Source organism: Babylonia areolata, chromosome 3 (genome assembly GCF_041734735.1).
Source record: "Babylonia areolata isolate BAREFJ2019XMU chromosome 3, ASM4173473v1, whole genome shotgun sequence".
In the NCBI taxonomy this organism is placed as follows: domain Eukaryota; kingdom Metazoa; phylum Mollusca; class Gastropoda; order Neogastropoda; family Buccinidae; genus Babylonia; species Babylonia areolata.
Genome location: NC_134878.1, coordinates 8,425,137 through 8,446,631, shown reverse-complemented (window position 1 = coordinate 8,446,631; position 21,495 = coordinate 8,425,137). Strand labels below are relative to the sequence as shown.

Genomic DNA, 21,495 nt, shown 5'->3' with positions numbered 1-21,495 from the left:
CATTTGAGTGTCTTGTTACAGGAGAGTGAGGTAATGCGAAAGTTACTGATTTCTTCCAAGCAAGACCATTTTGTTAGTTGAAATCCTTTTTTTTGAGTTTGTCTTGATTTGATCAGGTTTCCTCTCCGTGTTCTTCCTTTGAGTGGATACCTGTAAGTTCAATTTTTTTTTCTTCTTTTTTTTTTTTTTCTTTTTTTTTTTTAATCAGCCTTTCATGTTTTTGGTTTTACGAAAACTGAAACATGTAATGACATTCTTTTAATGATTTGGTTGCCTTTATTTGCACTCTCTTGAAGGCAACACTGTCTCTCCAGGTGTAGAGACCCTTTCAATTTTGTCATTTACCAAGCGAGGTTGAGCAAATGCTTTTAGTTATTACTTAAAGAAAAAAAGCTAATAATAAATGTCACAGACCTGAACTTAGATGAATCTCCTCATCAGCAGCATGTATGCATTATCATCAAAACCTGAATGGATACATGTCCATATTAGCAGCATGCATTATCATCAAAACATGAATGGATACATATCCATATTAGCAGCATGCATTATCATCAAAACCTGAATGGATACATGTCCATATTAGCAGCATGCATTATCATCAAAACTTTGGTAGAGCGAAAGTTTTCCATATCAACATCATCTATGCATTATCATCCTCATCCACATCCACCATCATATTAAATGCAGAAAAATTGGCTGGATGTAAAAAGGCATGCTCCTTTCATAGGCCTATTACCGTTGTTTTCAAATAATTTGTCTTGTCTTGCCTGTTGTCTTGTCTTGTCTTGTATTGTCCTTTATTAGTCAGTGCCCTTTCACTCACTGACTCCTCTACAACATTGCTCAACATTGCTGTCAGTAAGGGGCTTTATGATTATTTGACGGCCATGGCTGATGTCCTTATGAATGATGAATTAGTATACTATCTTGTATAGGCAAGTCCCAGCACCACCAACAGCAGTGCAGGGTCTCCTCTGGTGTATGGCCTCATGGTGGCTTGACATTGATAGTGCTCTATATACACTGCCCGAACTGGGACAGGAGCTTTGGTCAGTGGGTGTATGGCCTCATGGTGGCTTCACATTGACGGAGCTCTGTTTTCACTGCCTGAACTGGGACATGAGCTTTTGTCAGTGGGTGTATGACCTCATGGTGGCTTGACATTGATAGAGCTCTGTTTTCACTGCCCGAACTGGGACAGGAGCTTTGGTCAGTGGGTGTATGGCCTCATGGTGGCTTGACATTGATGGAACTCCGTATACACTGCCCCAACTAGGACAGGAGCTTTGGTCAGTGGGTGTATGGCCTCATGGTGGCTTGACATTGATGGAACTCCGTATACACTGCCCCAACTGGGACAGGAGCTTTGGTCAGTAGGTGTATGGCCTCATGGTGGCTTGACATTGATGGAGCTCCATATACACTGCCAGAACTGGGACAGGGGCTTTGGTCAGTGGGTGTATGGCCTCATGGTGGCTTGACATTGATGGAACTCCGTATACACTGCCCCAACTAGGACAGGAGCTTTGGTCAGTGGGTGTATGGCCTCATGGTGGCTTGACATTGATGGAACTCCGTATACACTGCCCCAACTGGGACAGGAGCTTTGGTCAGTGGGTGTATGGCCTCATGGTGGCTTGACATTGATGGAGCTCCATATACACTGCCAGAACTGGGACAGGGGCTTTGGTCAGTGGGTGTATGGCCTCATGGTGGCTTGACATTGATGGAGCTCTGTATACACTGCCAGAACTGGGACAGGGGCTTTGGTCAGTGGGTGTATGGCCTCATGGTGGCTTGACATTGATGGAGCTCTGTATACACTGCCCCAACTGGGACAGGAGCTTTGGTCAGTGGGTGTATGACCTCATGGTGGCTTGACATTGATGGAGCTCTGTATACACTGCCCGAACTGGGACAGGAGCTTTGGTCAGTGGGTGTATGGCCTCATGGTGGCTTGATATTGATGGAGCTCTGTATACACTGCCCGAACTGGGACAGGAGCTTTGGTCAGTGGGTGTATGACCTCATGGTGGCTTGACATTGATGGAGCTCTGTATACACTGCCCGAACTGGGACAGGAGCTTTGGTCAGTGGGTGTATGACCTCATGGTGGCTTGACATTGATAGAGCTCTGTTTTCACTGCCCAAACTGGGACAGGAGCTTTGGTCAGTGGGTGTATGGCCTCATGGTGGCTTGACATTGATGGAGCTCTGTACACACTGCCCGAACTGGGACAGGAGCTTTGGTCAGTGGGTGTATGACCTCATGGTGGCTTGACATTGATAGAGCTCTGTTTTCAATGCCCAAACTGGGACAGGAGCTTTGGTCAGTGGGTGTATGGCCTCATGGTGGCTTGACATTGATGGAGCTCCATATGCACTGCCAGAACTGGGACAGGGGCTTTGGTCAGTGGGTGTATGGCCTCATGGTGGCTTCACATTGATGGAGGTCTGTTTTCACTGCCGGAACTGGGACAGGAGCTTTGGTCAGTGGGTGTATGAAGGATAGGGATAAGTGGCTTATGGGGCCCAATCCTCTCTGTGGTTTCAGCCTTCCCGCAAAGAAGTCAGGTACCCATTCACACTTGGCTGAAATAAGGAAAATTGGAGTGATTTGTATTTGTATTTCTTTTTATCACAACAGATTTCTCTGTGTGAAATTCAGGTTGCTCTCCCCAGGGAGAGCGCGTCGCTATACTACAGCACCACCCTTTTTTTCTTCTTTTTTTTTCTTCATGCAGTTTTATTTTTTTCCTATTGAAGTGGATTTTTCTACATAATTTTGCCAGGAACAACCCTGTTGTTGCCGTGGGTTCTTTTATGTGCGCTAAGTGCATGCTGCACATGGGACCTTGGTTTATCGCCTCATCCGAATGACTAGCTTCCAGACCACCACTCAAGGTCTAGTGGAGGGGGAGAAAATATCGGCGGCTGAGCCATGATTCGAACCAGCGCGCTTAGATTCTCTCGCTTCCTACGCGGACGCGTTACCTCTAGGCCATCACTCCACTTGTAAAGTGACTTTCCCAAGGACACAACTCATTATGGAAGATAAGTGTTGATCACTAAAGAACACTGGATCAGAAGTCCGATGCCAAGCTGATTTTGCCATGGCGTCTCCTGGCTTGAGAGTCATGCCTTTTAGCACGGAAGATGGGCAGTGCAAAAAACAAAACAAAACAAAAAAGAAAAAAAAAGAGAAAGGTTTTATACATTGTTACATAAAATGTTAATTACAAAAGAAAGTCAGCTAACTCATGAAATGATAAAAGTTTTATGAAATGATGATGTTGACCATTCCTAAACTTTCTGTATGACTTTTTAAATAATGAAATCATAAATTCTTAGGGGGTTATATTGCTTTTCAAGAATCATTTTAATCTGCCATGAACATTTCATAACTTCATTATTACATATATATATATATATATATATATATATATATATATATATATATATATATATATATATATATATATATATATCTTGGCAAAGTTGTATGGACGTATGATTTGACCGTGTTGCAGCAGGCTGCCTTATGCTTGTACTAGTTGCAGACTTTGCAGCAAAGCTGAAATCAGCTCTTTCTTAATGAGTGAGCACTTTCGTATGCTGATGTGTTTGATCTTTGGTATTTAACATGATTTAGTTTTTGGTGTGTCTGGTGTTTTTTTTTTTGGACTGTCTGCCAAAGAGGAGTTCCATAAACTGAAATGACATGACCACTGCTGCAGTCCACAACAGTCTGCCCGTTCAGTTTCCAGTGTGATGGATGAAGGTTGAAAATAAACAAAAACATGTTGAGGGGAGGGTGTGTGTGTGTGTGTGTGTGTGTGTGTGTGTGTGTTTAGTTTTTTAATGTAATTTTCAGGTTCATATTTAGATAGCCATTTCAGGTAACTTTTGAAAAGCAAAATTTGGAGGTGAAGGTTGATATATGATTATCTTTATCTATATGAGTATATCTCTGCATTATTTGTCCATCATATCATAACTGGTGCTATTAGTATTTTAGTATAAGAAATATTTATATAAAACATATGTATGTAACGTAAGCAGGCTCTGGAATCTTAGAAATGAAAGTTATTCTGCAATGAATAAGTTGCTGGCACTGACAACTGACATGTACACTGTACTGAACAAGTTACTCACTGGCACTGACATTATTGACATAGTACTGTCTTGAACAAGTTACCAGCATTGACAACATTGACATACTTTATTGAAAATGTCATATGTGTGTGTATGTGTGTGTGTGTGTGTGTGTGCTGGCACTGAAAGCATTGACATACTGTATTGAACAAGTCACTGGCACTAATAACATGGCACACTGCACTGAATATGTTTCTGGCACTGACAACATTGACATACAGTTTTGAATGTTTACTGGATTTGACAACATTGACATTCTTGGCATTGTTTCACACATTCTTGGCATTGTTTCACACTTCATATCACTGCACATAGCCGTTGTACATTAAAAAACACACAAAAAAATTTTTACAAAGAAAACCAGAAAAAAAAACCCAGTTTGCTGCTAACAAGTACTCGTGTCTGTAATGATTTGTTTCCTCACTGAGATACAGACAGAGCTTAGTTACAGGTCAGGTTGTAAGACACCACCGTTCTTCCTCTTTAGATTCCATTAATTGCATTGTTCATCAGAATCAAATTCACCTCTTTAAAGAGTACACTGACTAAAAGTACTGATTGCACTTCAAATGCATGTCACACTGATCTTATTTCAAGTGCATGCTGCACTGATCTTATTTCAAGTGCATGCCGCACTGATCTTATTTCAAGGGCATGCTGCACTGATCTTATTTCAAGTGCATGCCGCACTGATCTTATTTCAGGTGCATGCTGCACTGATCTTATTTCAAGTGCATGCCGCACTGATCTTATTTCAAGTGCATGCTGCACTGATCTTATTTCAAGTGCATGCCGCACTGATCTTATTTCAAGTGCATGCCGCACTGATCTTATATCACCAATGTTCAGCTGTCATAGAGTTAAAACAGAAGCATAAAGAAGAAGCCCATTGGCACTAGCACATGATATTTGTGTCTTGACCAGATACAAATCAAAGCGTTTTCACATCAGTCATTCACACGCATGTATTTTATACAACTTATAAAATTGATTCTGAGGTTTATTATGCACGCATGGATAATAATTATATGTGGCATTGTTTTGCAGTCCAGACACAGCCATCACCGAACCTCTGCTGAGCTCTGGCAGTGACAATGAGTTTCTGGATGATGTGGGAGACAAGTCCGCCATGCTCAGCAAAGCCAGAGTCCATCCAGGTACAGGACTTGGTTTGTGTTTAGACTGTCATGAGAATTTGTTATTAAAGCTACTCAAGGCATAAGACTGATGATGCATTGGACCCGCACAGTTGACGCATAATTTTCTTGTATCTGTGTGTGTGTGTGTATGCATGTATATATATGTATGTATATATATGTACATACGTACATATATAGATATATATAGAGAGAGATATATAGATATATATAGAGAGATAGATAGATAGATGTGTGTGTGTGTGTGTGTGTGTGTGTACTCTGTGTGTGTGAGCGTACATATATTTTTGTGCATGTAGATTAAAACAACAGCAGTTTATTCATGTCTATCAAACTGGTTATAATTCAGTAAACTTTTCACTGGGGGACAGCTTTGGGTGGGGGTACAGAAAGAAAAGCTTCACAACTGGTTAAATGGCATCCAGTGAGTTGAAATCATGTACAACCTGGTAAAACTGGACAGGTCCAGGAAAAGAAAAAATGCACTTGCACAAGGAACTTTGTTCACATATGATTTAACTCACTGGATGCTATTTTAAGAACCAGCTGTGAATCTCTCTCTCTCTCTCTCTATTCAAATGTAATTCAAATTACGAATGTGAACTTTGTAACGTGGTCGAAGATGAAAATCATTTTATAAACAGTTGTGACCAAGGCAAAAACATCTGAACTCTGAAGGGCAGTCATATGTTCACTTGCTGAAGAATGGTTCAATTCACAGTATTCGTACACTCTGTGTTTGTATATTTAATGCCCTGAAAATACGGCAGGAATTTGTTGACAGCAATGAAGAAATTTAGAATTAATTTACAATGCACAAGAAGCACTTTTGTTCTACAGGTTTAAGTTAGTATGTATTTTACATTGTGTTGATGCTACATGATCACCATATTGTGTACTTTTGACCTCTTTCTAGGGGCCGGAGGCCTGGAGATTAAAGTTTTTGTTCTTGTTCTTCTCTCTCTCTCTCTCTCTCTCTCTCTCTCTCTCTCTATATATATATATATATATATATATATGTGTGTGTGTGTGTGTGTGTGTGTGTGTTTGTGTATCTATGTGTATATCTATCTAGGACCCAGACCACTACTCAAAGTCCAGTGGTGGTGGTGGGGGGGAGGGAGTGGGGACAGGGGGAGAGTAAAAATTCTGGTCTATATAATTATGGGATTCGAACCTGATGATTCTTGCAAGCTATTTGGGCGTATTACCACTGGGCCAAAGCTCCACATCACTTAGGTCACAAGCAAAAAGCCATGATAAGGAGATCAAAGAAATTCAAGAGAGTGACTAACTTCTATTGCTTGTGTCTATGCTTTGCAGGTATAGTAAGTAAACCATAAGCCATTATAGATCTATCGTAAACAACCTTTGTTGCTTTTTTTTTATCTCCTGTGCTTGGCTGGTACAGTAAACCATAAGGCCATCAGTCATTGGATATGATGAACAGTCCCAGTTACTAATGTCTGTTTTTACCTAGTAGTGATCTACAGCTTGTACCTCAGTTTACGATCATATAAAACGACTATTATCTAATAAAGAGAAATTTTGCACATGGTACGGCAGAACATTGATGATTATTCAACATGAAACTATTAAACATCATTTAGTATAAGCAGCGTTAAACATGTGAGACGTTTTTGTATGTAAAAAGCGTTTTATAGGACTGTATTCACTAATTTATATACCATGTATCTTTGCCCCTAACAGAAGACAAGGAGAGCGAAAGACAGCTGTTGAAAACAGAAAACAAGGCCGCTCTCTGCAACAATGTCATCACACAGCAGCCCTGCAGGCAATCTCAGCAGGTGGGTGTTTCATTAATGTAGGGGGTTTTGGGGACGGTTGTTTTTTTTTTTTGCTTATTCTTTTCTTTTTTCTTTTTTTTAAAATACTACAGAGTTCATACAGAGTCATGGAAGTCTGGAAAAGTCTTTGGGAAAGTGAGAGAACCATTTCCAAGGGCTAGAAAAGTCTTGGGGGAAACGAGAGTTCCATTTCTAAGGACTAGAAAAGTCATTGGGGAAAATGAGGTAAGCATTTCTTAAGGCTAGAAAAAGTCATGGGGAAAAATGAGAGAACCATTTCTAAAGGCTGGAAAAATCTTGAGGAAAATGAGAGAACCATTTCCAAAGTCTAGAAAAGTCTTGGGGGAAATTGAGGGGACCAACTCTAAAAGCTAGAAAAGTCTGGGGGGAAATGAGAGAACCATTTTGAAAGGTTCAGAGTCTTGGGGAATATGAGAGAACCATTTCCAGCAGCTTGAAAAGTCTTGGGGGAAAATGAGAGAACCATTTCCATGGGCTAGAAAAGTCTTGGGGAAAATGAGAGAACCATTTTTAAAGGCTAGAAAAGTCCTGGGAAAAATGAGAACCATTTCCAAAGGCTAGAAAAGTGTTGGGGGAAAATGAGGGGACCATTTCTATGGGTTAGAAAAGTCTTGGAGAAAATGAGAGAACCATTTCTAAAGGCTAGAAAAGCCTTGGGGAAAATGAGAGAACCATTTCTAAAGGGTGGAAAAGTCTTGGGAAAATGAGAGAACCATTTCCAAAGGCTGGAAAAGTCTCGGGAAAATGAGAGAACCATTTCCAAAGGCTGGAAAAGTCTCGGGAAAATGGGAGAACCATTTCTAAAGGCTGGAAAAGTTTTGGCAAAATGAGAGAACCATTTCCAAAGGCTAGAAAAGTCATGGGAAAAATGAGAGAACCTTTTCTAAAGGGTGGAAAAGTTTTGGGAAAATGAGAGAACCATTTCTAAAGGCCAGATGTCTTGGGGAAATTGAGAGAACCATTTCCAAAGGCAAGAAAAGTCTGGGTAAAACATGATTTGCCCTTCAGAATCAGGAAAGATCTTTTGGAGAAAAAAAACCAACCCAACAACAACAGCAACAAAAAACCCAACCTTGTCCAGTACTATTCAATATGGAGCTAAAAGCATCTTAAGAAAACAAACATTAAAAAAAAACTTGGATGAAAATAGAACATCAGCTCCAGGAAATCCACCAGTTTCTTTTGTCAGCAGTGTGGCCGTTGAAATTCTGATTCAGTTTGGTTTTATGTTTGATGTGGAAAATATTGAGTCTGTTCTGGAAGAGGTGTGGAAGAAGTATACACTTTTGTTTCATCACATATATGGGAACCCTGATTTATAAGACTCCTTCCCTGCCAGTGAAACTGCTCCAGAAGCACTAGGGATTGGGAAAAATTCTAAATGGTAGGTGGGGTGGGATCTGTCTTGGCCAGTTTTTAGCATCTGGGTGTCATTCCAGGCTAGTCTGGAGTTTCTGTTTCAGTTTCTCCGGGAGGCATCACTGTGTTCGGACAAATCCATATATTTGTATTTCTTTTTATCACATCAGATTTCTCTGTGTGAAATTCGGGCTGCTCTCCCCAGGGAGAGCGTGTCGCTACACTACAGCGCCACCCATTTTTTTGGTATTTTTTCCTGCGTGTAGTTTTATTTGTTTTTCCTATCGAAGTGGATTTTTCTACAGAATTTTGCCAGGAACAACCCTTTTGTTGCCATGGGTTGTTTTACATGCGCTAAATGCATGCTGCACACGGGACCTCGGTTTATTGTCTCATCTGAATGACTAGCGTCCAGACCACCACTCAAGGTCTAGTGGAGGGGGAGAAAATATCGGCGGCTGAACCGTGATTCGAACCAGCGCCCTCAGATTCTCTCGCTTCCTAGGCGGACACGTTACCTCTAGGCCATATACTACACATCATCTACTAGGCAGATGCCTGACAAGCATAACCCAACAAGCTTAGTCAGGCCTTGAGTGCATGCATAAAATAGATAGATATTTGTGTACCTACCAGAATGGATATCTTTTGCAGAATTTTGGCAGAGGAGAATACTTTGTTGCCATGGGTTCTTTTTCAGTGCGCCAAGTGCGTGCAGCACACGAAACCTCGGTTTATCATTTCATCCAAATGACTTAATGCTCAGTTTGATTTTCCAGTCAAACTTGGGAGAAGGGGCAAGAGTGGGAATTGAATGCAGACCCTGATTGACACTGCATTGGACGGGCGCAATAGCCGAGGGGTTAAAGCGTTGGACTGTCAATCTGAGGGTCCCGGGTTCGAATCACGGTGACGGCGCCTGGTGGGTAAAGGGTGGAGATTTTTACGATCTCCCAGGTCCACATATGTGCAGACCTGCTAGTGCCTGAACCCCCTTCGTGTGCAGAAGATCAAATACGGACGTTAAAGATCCTGTAATCCATGTCAGCGTTCGGTGGGTTATGGAAACAAGAACATACCCAGCATGCACACCCCCGAAAACGGAGAATGGCTGCCTACATGGTGGGGTAAAAACAGTCATACACGTAAAAGCCCACTCGTGTGCATACGAGTGAACGCAGAAGAAGAAGAAGACACTGCATTTGCAGATAAGCATCTTCACCATTCTGTCACTTTTCTCCTTGACCAGAAAGACCTCAGGGGGTAAATCTTGGGTATGAAATAGGCTGCTACACTGCTTTGGTTGATTGTGTAAATGCATGCAACATTTAAAGTTCCTGTCAAAAAAGGAAAACCAAAGAAAGAAATATACGGTAAGCTTAACTGAAATGTTACCTTCACTGAATGAACTTGTTTTTGTTTTTTTTTGTTTGTTTACACAGTCCCCCTCCTCCTTCTTTTTCAAGAAATATGAGCTTAACTGAATGTTATCTTCACTGAATGTAGTTGGGGTTTGGGTGTTTTTTTTTTTTTTTGTTTGTTTACACAATCCCAATCCCCCTCCTTTTCTTTCTCTTGTTTGTTGTTGCTGTTGTTGTTGTTGTTCGCATCAGAACTCAGTAAACAAAAATAAAAGCTTAACTGAATGTTGTCTTCACTGGATGTAGTTTTTTTTTTTTGGTTTTTTTTGTTTGTTTGTTTGCTCGTTTACACGATCCCCCCCCTCCTCTTTCTATCTCACGATTCTTCTTTCTGTTGTTTTTGTTGTTCGCCCTCAGAACTCGGTAAACAAGGTGTCCACCACCACCACCACCACCCACCTCTTTCTATCTCACGATTCTTCTTTCTGTTGTTTTTGTTGTGCGCCCTCAGAACTCGGTAAACAAGGTGTCCACCACCACCACCGCCACCACACAAGGCGGCGGTGGCGGCGGCGGCAGCCTGGAGAGCAAGAAGAAGCCGGCCTCCAAGAACTCACCCTGGAAGCGCAGCTTCGCCCAGTTCCTGAAGCGCAAGCGGCAGAGCCCCCGCTGCAACAACAACAATAACGACTGCGCCTCCCCCATGCTGCCGGCCAACCACAACGGCTGCTCCCCCGCCTCGCCCGTCACCAAGGTGGTGGAGAGCAACAACGTGCAGACCTCCCTGGTGGTGGTCAACAACACGGCAGGGGACCTCACGGGGGAGGTGTCGGCCGAAACAGGCAACTGCAAGCCCCGGGTCTTCGTCCCGCCTCCTGCAGAGAACAACATTGCAGGTAAAAAGAGTTTAGCAGGGGGTTGGGTGGGGGTGGGGGGAGGGGGTGGTGGTGGTGTGTGTCGGGGTTGGGTGGGGGGGGGGGGGGGGGGGAGTGGATGGGTGGTTTGGTTTTAAGCAGGGAGTTTTGTGTGTGCATCATGTGTCGGGGGTGAAACATAAAATGAAGAGTGTGTGGGTGTGTGTGTATGTGGGTGTGGGACACAAGATCAGGTGTGTGTGTGTGTGTGTGTGTTCTTCAGTTTAATGTGTTTACATTTGTGTGCCTTTGGGTGGGAGTGGCATGTGTATGTACGTGATTGTGATTGTGTGTGTGTGTGTGTGTGATACAAAATCAGGAGTGCTGTATGTGTGTTCTTCACTTCTGTTCACATTGTGTGATTTAGATGGGGAGTGCTGTGTATGTGATTGTGTGTGTGTGTGTGTGACAGACACAAATGAGAAGTGCTGTGTGTGTGTGTGTGTGTGTGTTCTTCAGTTTAAAATCTATTCACAGACTATGATTTTTTAGACTGGAGTGCTGTTTATGTGTATGTGTGTGTGGGGGGTGGGGGGGGGTTGTGATGCGTTTGCTTTTGATTTTTTTAACTAGATGTGGCAAAAGGATTGGATTGTCTTTGACAGATGCTGTGGTCTTGCGCTGATCTTTTCTGGAATGGCAAACAGTTTATGTAGAGGTGGCTGTTGCTGAGCTGGACGCATGATGTTTCTGATTCTCTGGAATTTGCAGAGAGCAAGCATTTTCTTTTTTCTTCCTTTTTTTTCTCTCTCTATATTAAAAAAAAAAAAAATAAGAGAATAAGCTTTAGCATTTTTTTTTTTTTTTTTTTTTTTTTTTTTTTTTGATTGTTTTTCCTTTCAAGATCCTGACCACATTTCTTTTTCATTGGATTTTAAAAAAGAAAAATAAATGATTGAAAGATGACAACAACAAAAAGAAAGTCATAAATATTCTGTTTGAACACCAGTTGTTATCTGAAGATAAATGTCAACACATTCCAGAAAAGATTGAGAACAGTTCTGTAGGACTTTACATTAAGAAATAAAAAAACAACTTTTTCTTGCTATTTTTCACTTTAAGTACAGTAAAACTGAGTTGACAGATACCAGCAGTTAGTGACAGTAGGAGTAGGGCGGAGAAAAAAAAACCCTGTTTACAGTGTAAATTCTTTCTTTTTTTTATTTGGGGGGGGGGGGGGGGGGGGGGTTAATGTTCAGTCACTTTCTTGATGAGAATCTTGGATTTGAAAAGAAAAGATTCAGTACTTAGTGAAAGCATAAAGACTAGTATTGTATTCTTTTCTTCTTTAAAAAAAAATCTTCAACAATCATTTTCTTGATGACAAATCTGGATATTTGTAAATTTCTGATAAAGTATTTTAGTTCAAGTTTGAAGAGAATGTGATACATGCATATATCAGCTTTTGGATTGTTCCCTTTTTGCGTTTCTTCCAATGTACCTGTGTGTAGTGTGTGGTGAAGGTGTGTGTACCGCTTTGTTGCTGCTTCTGCTACTAATCCTGTGGTGTGATTTTTCTATAGTCTTGCAGCCAGTATGTATGTGTGTGTGTGTGTGTGTGTGTCTCGCCACAACCATACTGTATATGTGTGGCAGTCAGTTTTCTGAGAACTTGTCATGCAAGATGATGATTGTAATTTGAACCTCCATGTTTTCTTGTGTGCAAATTTTATCCTCTGAATCATTTTTTTTTTTTTGTTCAGACGAGTGTATGGTATTCTGATCTAGTTTATGGATTCGTGTTCTGTAAGCTTTTGGTCATTGAACAGTTTTGAGGTGTGTCCAAAGTTCGTGTGAGTTGTTTCTTGCTGAATTAGCAGCCTTTCTGTGATGCTTCAATGTTTAATTTATCTGCTGTGTCAATAACTGTTTGTGTAGAGTAATCCAGTTTACTCAGTGCAGACCTTTTGTATCAGTTGTCACAATTTTGTCAGTGTTTTTTTTTTTTTTTTTTTTAGTTTTAGATCTTCAGTTTTACATGTTTATGCCACTGAAGTAGGGTTGGGGTGGGGTTAGTTTTTTTTTTTTTTTTTTTTTTTTTTTAAAGGGGAGAGGGGAGGAGTAGAAGAGTATTATAGTGTGAGAGTAGCAAGAGGAGGTAATAAAAGAGAAACTGAAATCACACATCAGATGTGAAACATTGGCTCATTCATTGTGGAAGACAGAAGGAGGGAGTATCCATACAGTTGTGTTTCTGTCAGTGAACTTTTCTTTTCCCAGTTCACAAGATTCTTAGGGGACAGGAGGGGGTGGAGTGGGGGGCAGTGGGGTTAGTATGGTTAATGGGGGGTTTGGGGGAGGGGGGGTTGTGAGGTTAGTATGGTTTATGGTGGGGGAGGGGGGTTGTGAGGTTAGTATGGTTTATGGTGGGGGAGGGGGGGTTGTGAGGTTAGTATGGTTTATGGTGGGGGAGGGGGGTTGTGAGGTTAGTATGGTTTATGGTGGGGGAGGGGGGGTTGTGAGGTTAGTATGGTTTATGGTGGGGGAGGGGGGTTGTGAGGTTAGTATGGTTTATGGTGGGGGAGGGGGGGTTGTGAGGTTAGTATGGTTTATGGTGGGGGAGGGGGGTAGTGAGGTTAGTATGGTTTATGGTGGGGGAGGGGGGGTAGTGAGGTTAGTATGGTTTATTGGGGGCAGGGGGTTTGGGGGAGGGGGGGGTAGTGAGGTTAGTATGGTTTATGGTGGGGGAGGGGGGTAGTGAGGTTAGTATGGTTTATGGTGGGGGAGGGGGGTAGTGAGGTTAGTATGGTTTATTGGGGGCAGGGGGTTTGGGGGAGGGGGGGTTGTGAGGTTAGTATGGTTTATGGTGGGGGAGGGGGGTAGTGAGGTTAGTATGGTTTATGGTGGGGGAGGGGGGGTAGTGGGGTTAGTATGGTTTATTGGGGGCAGGTGGTTTGGGGGAGGGGGGGTTGTGAGGTTAGTATGGTTTATGGTGGGGGAGGGGGGGTAGTGAGGTTAGTATGGTTTATGGTGGGGGAGGGGGGTAGTGAGGTTAGTATGATTTATGGTGGGGGAGGGGGGGTAGTGAGGTTAGTATGGTTTATGGTGGGGGAGGGGGGTTGTGAGGTTAGTATGGTTTATGGTGGGGGAGGGGGGTTGTGAAGTTAGTATGGTTTATGGTAGGGGAGGGGGGTAGTGAGGTTAGTATGGTTTATGGTGGGGGAGGGGGGTAGTGAGGTTAGTATGGTTTATGGGGGGGCAGGGGGTTAGTATGGTTATGGTTTATGGAGGGCAGGGGGTTGGGGGGGGGGGGTAGTATGGTTTATGGGGGTGGGGGGTAGTGGGGTTTATGGGGGTGGGGGGTAGTGGGGTTAGTATGGTTTATCAGGGTGGGGGGTGGTAGGGTTAGTATGGTTTATTGGGGTCAGGGGGTTAGTGTGGTTGTGGTTTATGGGGGGCATGGGGTTGGGGGGGGGGGGGGTAGTGGGGTTAGTATGGTTTATGGGGAGGGGGGTTAATGGGGTTAGTATGGTTTTTCTTTACCTTTTCCCTGTCCACATTTGCTGTGCAGTCATGCAAACTTATCATCATGAAACCATAAGCTGATGACTATTTCAATTTGTCAAGAAGAAATACAACTTTCTTTTTTCACTTATTTGTTCGGTCAAAAATGTTGATTTAGATTGTCTCATCTTATTTGTTTAAAAGAAAAAGGAAATTTGGGGAAAAGCATTCTCCAGATATGACAACCGATAGCACAGCATGAATTTACTTAACACATGTATACCCACTTTGTGAAAGTAGTCGGCATTGAAATAATCAAGTCTGAGATTTGACTCTGTGTGTGTGTGTGTGTGTGTGTGTGTGCGTTTGTGTGTATGTTTGCACATGCACTATGTGTGTGCATTTGGATTTGCTGCATCTGGCCAGACACAGCATAGCCAGTATACTGACCACAAGTGGCTGGTGTGTGGTGTACAGTTTCTGGCCATGTTTAAATGTGGGGAGTCTCTGAGGCACAAACATTAACAAATGGCATACATAACGGTCACTGTAATGCACTCATCATTAACATGTAATCGTGTCTGTAGACCATGGTTTCAGTCATCCATGTTCCTCCCTTTAATTGTTTTTTTTTCATTCATGTGTATAAAAATAAACCTATATACATTCACATTATTTCTGATCAGTGAATAAAGCCTTGGGATCAGAGAAAAATCCAAAGTTTGATTTGTAGGTTTCATATTCTTGACTTTCATTGTCTGTGTTGGTCATGAAAACAGTGACACACCACCATTACAGTATTTACTTCACCCACTGTAGTTTTTTTATAGCAAAAAAAAAAAAAAAAAAGAAGAAGAAAAAAAAAAAAGAAAGTCCGCATTTGCTTGTAAAAATCCCCTTCTCCGTCATCTTTCAGTGCAGAATTGTAAACTGAAACAAAGAATGCTATTTCCAGTCAAAGTGGAGTGATTGAGGAGGAGGAGGTGTCGGCACGACAAAACATTTATTAATTGTGCCCCCTCGATAAGGAGAAGGTAAATGTGATATGGGGGTAGCGACAAAATCCACTAAGAGACAAAAGACCAGGGGAGGATGCAGCTGGGTGGAGAATAACCAGATTATTTGTATTTGTATTTCTTTTTATCACAACAGATTTCTCTGTGTGAAATTCGGGCTGCTCTCCCCAGGGAGAGCGCGTCGCTATACTACAGCGCCACCCATTTTTTTGTATTTTTTCCTGCATGCACTTTTATTTGTTTTTCTTATCGAAGTGGATTTTCCTACAGAATTTTGCCAGGAACAACCCCTTTGTTGCCGTGGGTTCTTTTACATGCGCTAAGTCCATGCTGCACACGGGACCTCGTTTTATCATCTCATCCGAATGACTAGCGTCCAGACCACCACTCAAGATCTAGTGGAGGGAGAGAAAATATCGGTGGCTGAGCCGTGATTCGAACCAGCGCGCTCAAATTCTCTCGCTTCCTAGGCGGATGTGTTACCTCTAGGCCATCACTCCACAAGGCTAGAGGGATGGGAGAGAGGATAATCCTTCATTTTTAGGATAGTACCTTGGTGAGAAACCAAAGGAATGAGACTGTAGGAAGACTGGCTGGCTCTGGACACAGAGTTTCATGACAGTGATGTGCTGCCAACAGTTAACAGTCCACTGCTGGTGTTGTTTTTTGCTTTTCAGTGGCAGTAATGTTAAGAAGACCCTATTAGGTTCTTTGGGTGTTGCTCAGTGATTGTGTGCAACTGTTAGAAAAGCTGGGACGGTTCCTGACTGTGTGAAAACATGAGTAGAGAAGAAATTATCTAATGTAGTCCCCTGGTGGGATAGTGGTGAAACAGGCTGTGTGGGACATGGGTAATTTCTTTTTGGTGTGGCTGCGGTCATGAAAAGTGACATACTGTGACGGATTACATGTATCTTTGCCACAATCCCACACACATACAAAAACATTATCTTTGGTTGGGGGTGGGTTTGTGGTGGGAGGGGGGGGGGGCAGTGGGTGGAGGGAGTGGGGTCAGGGTGTATACTGTGTGCACATAATATGTATGTAAAGGCTGTTATCACCATGTTGAGTCCGCTTGGATAAAAGTATTGTGGCTTAGATCAGAAGATAAAGGGGGCATGTATTCCCCATAGAACGGTAAAAGGCAAAGGTGCTTAGTGGCAGACAGATAGAAATGTGCACGTTGACCTTTTGCTAGCTGAGCGTACGTACATACTAAGCTGCTACTGACTCTGGCACGTTTTCCTCCTGCTGATGCCGCACAGAAGTCGCGGAGCCCCTGCCTAATTCCCCTGTCCCTCCAGCCTCACCTGAAGCAGGAGTAGGGGGGCGTGTGTTTGATTTTACCCTGCTGAATGCCTCTCCCAAGGGCAGGCCCTGTCTTTTGTCCTGGCGTCCCTGTGGGGACTGCGCTGCTAGTGACCTTTCCTCTGACGACGATGTAAGTCGCTGGCTGGCTTTTTCCTGACCTTACCTGTTTCTGTGGAGGCATGCCGCGCTCGTCCTTCCTCTCTTCCTCCTTCCGTCCATCCCTTTTTGATGCCCATGTCTGTGCGGCCTTGCTTTGGCATGCAGTGCTCTTCCTTCCTTCCTCCTTCCGTCCATCCCTTTTTGATGCCCATGCCTGTGCAGCCTTGCTTCTTATTGTGTGTGTCAGATGCTGCTTTACTGTGCGCTGATGTTGCTCCTGTTAAAACTCGAGCATCCCCCCCAGGTTGTCGTGTTTGTTGTTGTTGTTGTTGTGTTTTGGCTTGTGAAGCCCTGTGGAATTTTATTTATTTTTGTCATGGCATTGTTGCTGAGTTGTCTTTATACTTCTGCTGCCAGAGATGGTCTGGTTGTTGTTCGTTTGATTTTTTAAAAATAATTTGTTTTATTATTGCATGCTTCTTGTTTATGGGTTGTTTTTTTCTTACAAGACTAAATGTCAGTCTGTTTCAATCTTGAATGCCCCAGAGAAGCATGATGATCAATTGAATCCACCAATCCAGACTATCACTGGGCAAAAAGCACTGCATCTATTGTCAGTTGTCTCACCTTGATTCATGACTCTCACTGGAACACTGTGCATGCCAACACCAACACTTCCTTGACAGTTTCCTGTTGGTGTCACCTGAAAACAATCTGCTTGAAAAAAATGTTCCTCACTCTGGGATTGAATGTTGTGGTTGGAGGGAGAAAATCGTGGTTCAAGAACATTGCGGAACCGCTTTTTTGGGGGGGGAGGGGGGGGGGGGGTCTTTTTTTTTTTTTTTTTTTTTTTTTTTTTTTTTTTTTTTTGCTAAAGCAAAGAATGTGTTGACTCATTGATCAGTGTTGAGTTGTTTTCTCCCTTTTGTTTATTGGGGAAAATGACTGTTTATTCTCTGTAAGCCTGTCTTTCCTGTCTGTGAGTCGGTACTCTTAACAGCATAGGTAGTTTACTGTCAGTGTGTCAGGTTTGTTCTCACTGTGTGGCATGAGTGTTGGATTTGTCTTTGTGCAGTAATTTTTGCATTGATAAGTGAAGCATATGGTGTGTGTGTGTGTGGTGTGTGTGTGTGTGTGTGTGTGTGTGTGTGTGTGTGCATTTTACCTAATGCATTTTCTTGATGTTAAAAAATGTTAAGAAAAACCTTCCAAAATATAACTCTGATATATAGAAGTGAGACTAGCTTTTTAAATTGTCATGTTTCCAGTGTAAACAATGAAAAGGAAATGCAGATAAGTTGAAAATGTGTCCACATGCGCTTGTGTGCATCTGCATGAATGCATGCACATATGTATTAGCTGTGAAAGTGCCCTCCGTCAAGCAAAGCTGGGGTATGAACACCTACCATAACCTGTGACTAGATCTCTTTCCTGTCCTTGTCAAAGTCCTCTTTCTGCACGCTCACTCATCTTTCAACTAGATTAAGCAGTCTGATTATTTTATACCACATGAGTAATAGAAGCGATGATTCTTTTGACACAGTACATTGGTGACCCAGGATGCTGGTAGCCAAAATACAATGTGTGTATATGTGTGCATAATGATGGACGGGGATGCTGCTACTACTGGTTTGGAAACAAGTTCTAGTTAAGGACTATTTATTTATTTGGTAAGACATTTTGCTGTAGTGCATATTCTTGAAGCTCTACACACTTTACCACAGCATCAGGCTCTCCTGTAGTATACTTTTCACCTCCTGGCGTCAAGCAGGATACTGAGAGTACATTGTAGAGCACTCAGTACAAGTGCACAATTCAGTTCAGTTGCTCAAGGAGGCGTCACTGCATACAGACTAATCCACATACTCTACTACACCACATCTGCTAAGCAGATGGTTGACTTGCTAGCAGCATAACCCAGTGCACTTAGTCAGGCATTAAGGAGTGCACAGATTAAAAGTATCTCTTGCACAAGTTTTGGTATGATGTTTTCCCGTAAATTTGGATATTTATGTTGGATTCATGCTCAGGTAGCTTTGTGTGTGTGTGTGTGTGTGTGTGTTCACATGAGCAGTAAACTTCAGGTTGTGAAACACCATGTTCATTTAGATTTTTCTTCACTGATTTCATTTGTATGTTTTTCAAACATATATTAAATTTGCGGAATTTCAGCAGATGTCTTTTTCATCGTGATGTTACTTGTCATATTTATGAACTCTGTACATTTGCAAAAACAAACTTTTTTTCTTCTTTTTGGGCACTTCAATCTGTTGACATTGGTGTGGTGTGTTTGGACAGGAAAACGAGTGCAGCCCTGACCCTGTGGTGACCCTGGACCTCCAACCCCTTGGCAAGAGCAGTGTGGTGGGGGACTCCAGATTCTACAGCCCCAGTCAAGTGCATGCAGCCACCACGTTGACATGCACACAGACATGACCCTCGCCATTCTGTCCAAGGTCTTCTCCTCCTCCTCCTACTCTTCCTCCCAGGGTCTGGATAATGACTCCTACCCACGTACTTCCCCCCCTCAACTTGCGACCAGTCTTTCATGGATATATACAGCTTTCGCTGCCGGTGTACCCAGCTTCCTGCATCCAACCGTGTAACAGGGGAGGAGGTTGTTTAAGGGGGAACAAAATAAAACGTGTGCTTAGTACACAGGTCGGTTACAGTTCTTACAGTGACTACTTGTGGTGGATGATGCACAGAGATCTTCTTGGCACTTCAAAATAACACCGAGGGGATCATTGAGACAGGTTTTGAAGAAAGGCTGAATGAACCTGAACAGGTGGAAAGAAACTGATGGCAATGCTAGAAACGAATTAGCATTTCTTTCTCTCTCTCCCTCTCTTTCCCACGCAGTTAAAAGTTGAACAGGTAAAACAGGATAATGTAGTGTAATCAAAAACGTTGATGTTGACTTTTATCAGAATCATTGCATTTATCAGAGAGGGAGTTAGGTCAGGTGAGGTGTGATGAATGGACAGGTGACCCGGAAGGAAAGGGTTTGACCAGGCGGACAGTCTGCCGGATGAAGGAGCGATTTGTGTTGACTGCCAACTGTTACATACTTGTTCTCTGCAGTTGCTGTGTTACTACTGAATCATATATTACACCCTTGATGAGCAATATAAGATTTTCACGGGTCTGAGTGCATTTATGCATTACATTTTCTTGATTGATTCTTGTACAAAATTATTTTTCTTTTCTTTTTTTTTTTTTTTTTTTTTTTTTTGGTCTTAATTTTTTGTTTCGGGTTGTTGTTGTTTGGTTGTTTTTTCGTTTCTTTTCGTTCTTCTGTTTCATCTGTAATGCCGTATGTCCCACTCAAGAGTGTATCCAGATGTTTGATACAGTTTCATATGCACATTTTGCTCAAACTTTTCATAAGAGAAGTGGTGGCAGGGTGCCTCCTTCCACCGTTATGAACTGAAGGTGTGCAACAAGCATTGTACACAGTGCATTGTCTTCTGGCACAGTTTGTTGCCAGGGTAAAAAAAAAAAAAAAAAAAAAAAAAAAAAAGGCTGCGCACAACCCTTGAACCTGTTGATGACCTGTTCCGACAAAGCTAGAAGCTGTGGTAGACGTGATTGATGGACTGTGGTTTCAGACCCGACGACACCCCCCCCCCCACCACCCTCCAAACAGGCGGGTGGTTGGTGTCCGTGCCTCTGAAGGTGTGATGTGTGCAGGGTCTGTGCCAACTTATGGAGACCTGTACCCCACAGGTCCCGTCTCGGGAGGACCACCACATCATTAACTTATTTCATTTTCTCTCTGGACAAGTTCGTCCTTTGGCATTATCGACTATAATATGCATTTTTGAAATGTAGTTTGTTTTGGTTTCGGTGAGACTTTGCAAAGAAAAAAGAAAAAAAAAAAAAGCTCTTTGTATGTTTGTATTTATGAGCCATTTTGGAAACGGTCAGAGGCGGCGCAAGTGTGCGCTGTTCAGGCATGGCCCATGGGACCTTCCCACGCCCCACCCCCTTCTTCCACTGGTTTCGTGCTGTCTGCTGACTGGTTCAGCTGACCCACGGCATGGACACTGGGTCAGGACTCGGCGACGACACAGCACAAGGGTCACTGACAGGACATCCCCTGGCAGTCTGCCCCAGCCAGCAGTGTGTGGAGTTGTGGAGTTTGTTTGTACATAGTGGCCACATTTCCCATCTTTGGACTGTGATAAGTCTTGGTTGTTTTTGTTGTTTGTTTTTTTTCCCCGTCTTGTGATATTTTTTGCATGCTCCACTTTGTTTGTTGGTTTATTTTCTTCTCCACTAGGCGCAGTTATGACACCACCACCCCACCTTGTACCTTTCACTGGTTCTGTTCCGGTTTTTTTGTTTGAACGATTCCACCTGGTGAAAAATCCAAGTGTAAAAATAGAGCAAGTCAGTTTCTCACCGAAGATTCCTCCCCCCTCCCATCCCCCCTCTCCCACACACCCCTCCACACCTGTTTAATCAAAGAAAGAAAGAATGGGTTTTTTTGTGCATAAATGGAGAGGGGTTTCTTGGGGGTAAGAGGTTCTTCTTTTTTTTCTTTTTTTCTTTTTTTTTGTGCTCCAGATGAAGAACATAATACATTTTCTAAGCATACAGGTTGGACAGTGTTAGCTGAAATAATTTAGAGGAGTGATCGCCAAGCTAACATGAAAAAAAATTCATGTTCAGATAATCCTGTCTTGTTTATTCTTTACATCACTGAACAAAGGAAAACTACCTAGCCAAATTTTTAATCTTTTAGTTGTGTGAGATTATTGATGGAATTTCCAACAGGCAGAATATTCTGCCATGATGTAAGACTCTTCATCTTTGCGTGGTGCTCCCGTTGTCTTGCGGCA

General features: G+C 42.6%; 1 protein-coding gene across 1 annotated transcript in view; it reads left to right on the top strand.

The window, feature by feature from the left end:
- LOC143280426 (uncharacterized) overlaps positions 1-21,182 on the top strand; it is a 323,184-nt gene extending 302,002 nt beyond the window's left edge. Inside the window, exons 14-17 of the mRNA XM_076585065.1 lie at positions 5,206-5,315; positions 7,026-7,123; positions 10,376-10,760; positions 18,947-21,182. Coding sequence (XP_076441180.1) covers positions 5,206-5,315; positions 7,026-7,123; positions 10,376-10,760; positions 18,947-18,966 — 613 coding nt within the window. The 3' untranslated portion in view covers positions 18,967-21,182. The remainder of the gene's footprint in view (positions 1-5,205; positions 5,316-7,025; positions 7,124-10,375; positions 10,761-18,946) is intronic.
- Positions 21,183-21,495: the final 313 nt, after the last annotated feature.